This window comes from Acartia tonsa, chromosome 4 (assembly GCF_053477335.1).
Source record: "Acartia tonsa isolate MP-2025a chromosome 4, ASM5347733v1, whole genome shotgun sequence".
NCBI classification, from domain to species: domain Eukaryota; kingdom Metazoa; phylum Arthropoda; class Copepoda; order Calanoida; family Acartiidae; genus Acartia; species Acartia tonsa.
Window position 1 is genome coordinate 52,970,287 of NC_137263.1, and position 6,975 is coordinate 52,977,261.

Genomic DNA, 6,975 nt, shown 5'->3' on the forward strand with positions numbered 1-6,975 from the left:
GAACCTACCATATGAAAATGCGCTCACTTTTGTCAGACGCCTGCTCAGATACTGGAAAGAAGTGGATACTGAAAGTGCCAAAAGAAATTGAGACAATTAAAAGACCAGGAGTTGAGCTTGCCTTCAAATTGGAAATGTGTTATGGATTTGAAGACATGGGAAAACCTGATGCAGATTTTGTTCAGAAAATTCAAAAGTACAAGAATAATATTACTAAAATCAGAGTTGCATTGTGCCATGACAGTTATGATTATCTTCTAAAAGAAGATTTTTATTTTAAACATTTGGAGAAGATTTGGATAGTTGTGATGAAGTGTAAAAGCAAAAACTGTCATAATGAACACACAAATTCTGTGAGAGAAGCTTGTAATAATTTTATTTCAAGATATGCCAATCAACTAAAATATTTGTCCATTGCTAGTTTACATGATTGGGAAGATCAATACGAAAATAGTATTAATGACCTAGGACTTCTACCTAATATGAAATATCTACTTCTTGATAGGTCTGGTTTTAATCAAGCTTCATTTGTAATGAAATCGGTTAATTTTGAAAATGTGAAAGGATTATACTTGAATTCATTTTACAGTCCCAACATTGATATTGAAGATCTGAATATAAGAAAGCTCTCAGAGTTGAGTTTATATGATGTAGATAAATAGTGGTCTGCAAGGTTATTGAAAGATAACTCAAGTACACTTACAACGTTGGGTATTAGTTTTAGTCGTATTGATGAACATGATTTCAAGGATATAAAATTTTCTAAACTGAAGCAACTAAAAATCAGAGGAATGTATGAAACTGATGCTTTAACACTAATTGAAAAATCAAAAAATTCTATAGAAGAAATTTATCTAACCCTTCGTCCTTATGGAAATAAAAAACTAGAATCTGTCAGGAACCTCAAGCTTCCTCGCTTGAAGAAAGTTCATCTGGATAATCAAGATTTTATATCGTCTAATTTGGTATCTTCTTTAATTAGTGCTTGCAATGACAATACTATTATTCTCATACAAGAGAAAAAAATCAACAAATCTCTGCTGGAAAAACTGCTTTAATAAAAAGCATCAAATGAAAGAACTGAGAAAGTACTAAACTTTGGTGGATGCAAGTATTTATTTGGCACTGTTTCTTTTTATGTGGCTAGATACAGTATATGTCTCACCTCTGTCCTGACTGATATAATTTATTAAGAATGCTTGTTAATATTTTTACAAGTTCAGACTACTAGACACACATTCAGCTAGACATGAAAATTGTAATTGAAAATATGATAATAAGAAGTGTTCTACCATAACATGACCTTTTAATTTTCAGATTTTAGGACTTAAAACATAAAGTTGCAATCGATCTTGTAGAAAATGGATTTTGGGGACGAAGATCTATTTGCTGTCTTTGACAGCGAGAGCAGCAAATCAAAACGTAGCGCAATTGCCTCAGAAACACTAGATGAAGGCTCGGCTGTGAATGAACAAACTGAGCGCCCCGTTAAATTTGATGCCGGTGTGTTGACGGCGGAAATAACGCCGTCGAAACGGGCTAAATCTGACGATGAAGAAGAACCAGTAAAGAAAATTAAACGAGATGATACAAGGAATTAAGTGGTTAAAAGATTTTGTTAAAAAAGTATGATTTTTTCTATATGTTGTTCAGTATAAGAGGGGGGGGGGGGGGGGGGGGTTAATGCAACCATCTTGTAAGCAATGTATAAATGGCACTTAGAATTGGAATTTCGATCTGAAATTTTGCATGAGTAATCCTTGGTAGGTCTATTTTCCCTAAATCGAACAAAAAGTTGGAAAAGTAACAGCTAACGGCTGGCGGCTCAGCCGTTTAGCCATTTTCTGGCTATTTTCGAGGCTAATCATCACGAAACCTATCTCCACATAATACTCTTTGCTGCTCCAAAACGTTTTCAAACGTTTCTAGCCGGTAGTTGCTGGTACTAGAAATCAAAAAATGTTTTTTTTTGTTGTATCATTTCACATGATTTAAAGCAAAAATATGTTTCAAAAAGTTGATTCCTACGTAATTTATGACAGATTTGCCATAAAAATAGCCAAAAAAACGGCTAAACGGGTTAGCTGTTACTTTTTCAACTTTTTGTTTGATTAAGGGAAAAAAGACCTACCAAGGATTACTCATAGTAAATTTCAGATCAAAATTCGAATTCTAAGTGCCATTTATACATTGATTACGAGATGGTTGCATTTAACCACCCCCTCCCCCCCCCCCCTTAATTCAAGAATTCCCAAACAGTTTTATTATAGTAAATCTAATATGTAAAGGATGAAAGCTTTTCAAGTAAAAAACATGTTTAGTTACAACGTTATTTAAATTTTACTTCTTAAAAAACTTTTTTTGTACAGAAAGTAATAAGCACTTACTAAATTATATACTTGGTAAGAAATTAAATTATTGTTTTGACAACCATGATACCCTAGCAGAACCTTAATGACCGGTATGACAGACCAGGACGTGGATAATAACCTGGCCGTCAAGATGGACAAAGGAGTCAAAATGGAGGGAGACGATTCCTCGGATGACGAACAAGGAATGTTATTTGTGTTACTAGCAATATATCGTGTTTGATAAAGAAATGGTTGTTATTGTTTTTTTTACAGTTATTATTGCCACATGTTAATATATGTATATTTGTCTTGGGATTTAAATTCATAGATTATTTTGATTAAGGATTAAATTGGCTGATATCTTGTATGACGCAAACCTTATTAATACATTAGATATATAGATCCTAAATCATTATATATAAAATCTTTTAAAATCTGGTTCGATTCTCGGAAGTGAATTATGGAGAACACCAAGAACATTAATTTTTAGGACATATGTAGCACTTAATTTTTTTAAAAAGCCTTTTAAAATATTGCTAGAATCCGGAATCCGAATCCGGAATCCGCCAAATATAAGAATCCGGAATCCGCGGGAATCCGCCATTTTTTGGACTGATTTTTGTAAGAATCCGAATCCGGTCCAACAATTTGACGGAGTGCCATCCCTAGTAGGAACAATCATACCATATCATTGGTAAAAGTAAATTACATGTAACATAATATATTCGAAATCTTGCAACTAAGACTTCTTTGATTTTTTCTGTATGAAAGCTAATCTAGGGTAATAAATCTAATGTATACCTATTTTAATATCTAACACAAATGTTGACACACAGAGGATGATGATGACAAAGTGACGCAGGGCCTGGTGGAGGCAGCGCCCAGGATCAGTATTCACACCCTGGAGACACCCAGTGCATGTACACACGAGGTTGCTGTGCCTCCAAACTGCACTTTCACAGGTTTCTATATTTTTAGTTTTTTTTCAGTGACATCGGAAAAAAATTTCTGTACAAATATTCAACATTTTGGACATTAACGTGTTTTTGCCTTGAATGATGGATTATTTCTAATATGTTATTAATAACGTGTAAAGTCTTTAAAAAAACAAACGGTATTTCCAATTTGAATATTTTTGGAAAAGAAACTACTCTAAAATTTGAAATGCCCTTCAGTTCGTCTATCTGATATATTTTTTGTCAAACATGAATTTCTTAACTTCTTGTAATGAGGGTTGAATTTTTATGAATATTTCCCTATATGAATGAGCATACACTCCCAATACATTTTTCTTTACCACTGAACTTATGTTCTAAAACTCACTTTGGCTGTTCATTAATCCATGATTTTTTGTGCTTCTTTCGGTACTTATGTTACGTATGTTGACATCCTTATTTTTTCAGGATTGATAGATTCTGAAAGAGAGCCAGCCAAAACCTATCCTTTCACTCTTGATCCCTTTCAGGCATACTTGCATTATATCTATTGACCGCGCCGTTAGTGTTCAAACATTTTCACCAATAATTTTATTCTACTGAATGGGTAATTTTGTTAAACATAATTAGGTCTTTACAGCAATTCATCTTCATTGTATTATCCCTCAAAATCCCTGGAAAATCTATATGTGAAATAAGTTTTAATTGCTTTGTTAAGCCTTAACTGGTTGTTTTCAAAACAATTGATATAATGAATACTGAATAGGTATATTTAAAGGTTTTTGTGCTTTGAGAATTTCTCCTCTAATAAAATATTCACATGTAATCCACTATAATATAATGCATGTATTTTACCAGTCGCAGTCCATATTATGTATAGAGAATGACCAGAGCGTGCTTGTGTCCGCCCATACCTCTGCGGGTAAAACTGTCGTGGCTGAATATGCCATTGCCCTGTCACTGAAGCAAAAACAGAGGGTCATCTATACCACACCAATTAAGGTAAATATTACAATCAGATCACAGTTCCATATTGTTCACCACAAAAGCAACTGCTGTGCCGAATTTTAGAGCTGTAACTCTTTTATGGGCTGAGATCATGCACGTTTTACTTTTGGTTTCAAAAAGTGGCACATCCGCCCCCCCCCCCCCCCCTATCAATATTTTATCTTTATTTTTCTCCAAATTTAGAAAGTTACACAAGATAAAATTCTTTACTTTTTAAAGTTTGAGGCGTCAAATTATCTACTAATAAATTATCCTTGTACTTTAGGCTTTGAGTAATCAGAAGTATCGAGAATTTAACGAGGAGTTTAGTGACGTGGGTCTGATGACTGGTGACGTCACCATCAACCCCAGCGCCTCCTGTCTTATCATGACCACGGAGATCCTCAGATCTATGCTCTACAGGGGCAGTGAGATTATGAGAGAGGTAAAATGATCTGGGAGGGAGGGGACATTGGGTTGTTTATTACACTGACCCCCTGAAGCTTGTTGATAACGTTTTTTTATTCATAGGCTTAACAACTTTGGGGAATTTTTTGAATTTTTATTGGTTAGTTCATTAAGTTTAGTGTCCACACGTGTTAACCACTAATTGTAACCTAAAGGAGTAATTTTGTGTAGCATTATTGGAGATATCAATTTAATTGTCTTATCCCTTTAGATCCCTGTAATTTTATAGATATATTGATTGAATGATGATGGTAATTTCTATTAGGCTATTCGATTTTTAATTAATGAATCGATATTTTTAGACATTGATTTAAAGTTATACAACTTTTAAAAGATAAAGAATGGTGTGGTGACTTAAAACATACATTGATGTGTGGCTATTTCTTGTTTTATTGATAAATCCCCTCTAGTATTACAGATACCAACCTTTTGATTGATAAACCTTTGTCTGGAGGTCCTATCTGTACTTAAGTAATGGGTTTTGTCTGTTAGTTAACCAAGACATTCCCAAAAGTTAAACAAACATATTTCTAGGTTGGATGGGTAATATTCGACGAGATCCATTACATGCGAGACAAGGAGAGAGGTGTGGTGTGGGAGGAGACGATCATCCTGCTGCCGGACAACGTGCACTACGTCTTTCTGTCCGCCACTATCCCCAACGCCAGACAGTTTGCCGAGTGGATCGCCCACTTGCATCATCAACCTTGCCATGTCGTCTATACAGGGAAGGATTATTTTAACCTTGGGTCAATATTTTATGAGAAAAAAAATATAAAAGGGGGGGTTTTTTAATGCAACCATCTCGTAATCAATGATTAAATGGCACTTAGAATTCGAATTTCGATCTGTAATTGTGCATGAATAATCCTTGGTAGGTCTATTTTCCCTAAATCGAACAAAAAGTTGGAAAAGTAACGGCTGGCGGCTCAGCCGTTTAGCCGTTTTTTGCCTATTTTCAGGGCAAATTCATCATTAATTACGTAGAAATCAACTTTTTAAAACATATTTTTGGTTTAATTCATGTTAAATGATAGCAATAACAGGTTTTTAAATTTCTAGTACCAACAGCTACCGGCTAGAACCGTTTGATAAGGTTTTAGAGCGAGATAAAGTATTATGTGGAGATAGGTTTCGTGACTAATATGCTCTTAAGATAGCAAAAAAATGGGAAAACAGCTAAGCCGCCAGCCGTTAGCCGTTACTTTTCCAACTTTTTGTTCGATTTAGGGAAAATAGACCTACCAAGGATTATTCATGCACAATTTCAGATCGAAATTCGAATTCTAAGTGCCATTTAATCATTGATTACGAGATGGTTGCATTAAAAAACCCCCCCTTATAAATATTTCAAATATAAACAGGTAAAATTAAGGAAAAAAAACAACGCAATTATACATAATAGGCTATTAATTTTATAAAAAGGACAGAGAACTCAAATGTAATTCTTCAATATTAATTTTTTTCTTAGCTCTTATGAAAAGGAAGAAAATAATATTTCCTCAAAGATTTTGTATTTTTTTCAGTAGAAGTTTTTGATTAACATTTAATTAAAAAAAAGACTTTCTTTTAATAATATTAAAGTAACCTAACCTAATCCTAACCCTCCAGATTTCCGTCCTACCCCGCTGCAGCACTATGTGTTCCCCGCCGGGGGTGATGGTATCCACCTGGTGGTCGACGAGAAAAGCGTGTTTCGCGAGGAATAATTCATATTTTATTTTATAAAACTAAGAATAAAAGGGGGGGGGGGTTTAATGCAACCATCTCGTAATCAATGTATAAATGGCACTTAAAATACGAATTTTGATCTGAAATTTTGCATGAGTAATCCTTGGTAGGTCTATTTTCCCTAAATCGAAAAAATTTTAAAAAGTAACGGCTAACGGCTCAGCCGTTTAGCCGTTTTTTGGCTATTTTTAGGGCAAATCTGTCATAAATTACGTAGAAATCAACTTTTTAAAACATATTTTTGCTTTAAATCATGTGAAATGATACAAAAAAAACATTTTTTAGATTTCTAATACCAACAACTGCCGGCTAGAACTGTTTGAAAACGTTTTGGATCGGAAAAGAGCATTATGTGGAGAGAGGTTTCGTGATGGATTTCGCTTGAAAATACCCAACAAATGGCTATACGGATGAGCCGCCAGCCGTTAGCCGCTACGTTTCTAACTTTTTGTTCGATTTAGGGAAAATAGACCTACCAAGGATTACTCATGCAAAATTTCAGA

At 34.3% G+C, this 6,975-nt stretch overlaps 1 protein-coding gene across 2 annotated transcripts in view; it reads left to right on the top strand.

Moving 5' to 3' along the window:
• Mtr4 (exosome RNA helicase Mtr4) overlaps window positions 1-6,975 on the top strand; it is a 29,621-nt gene continuing 22,646 nt past the window's right edge. The window contains exons 1-8 of one of the 2 annotated variants that reach the window (XM_080159004.1): window positions 1-1,592; window positions 2,443-2,552; window positions 3,186-3,313; window positions 3,755-3,816; window positions 4,145-4,288; window positions 4,560-4,718; window positions 5,276-5,465; window positions 6,350-6,447. In XM_080159004.1, coding sequence (XP_080015130.1) covers window positions 1,362-1,592; window positions 2,443-2,552; window positions 3,186-3,313; window positions 3,755-3,816; window positions 4,145-4,288; window positions 4,560-4,718; window positions 5,276-5,465; window positions 6,350-6,447 — 1,122 coding nt within the window. In that variant the 5' untranslated portion in view covers window positions 1-1,361. The remainder of the gene's footprint in view (window positions 1,593-2,442; window positions 2,553-3,185; window positions 3,314-3,754; window positions 3,817-4,144; window positions 4,289-4,559; window positions 4,719-5,275; window positions 5,466-6,349; window positions 6,448-6,975) is intronic. The other variant, XM_080159005.1, reaches the window with a different exon arrangement.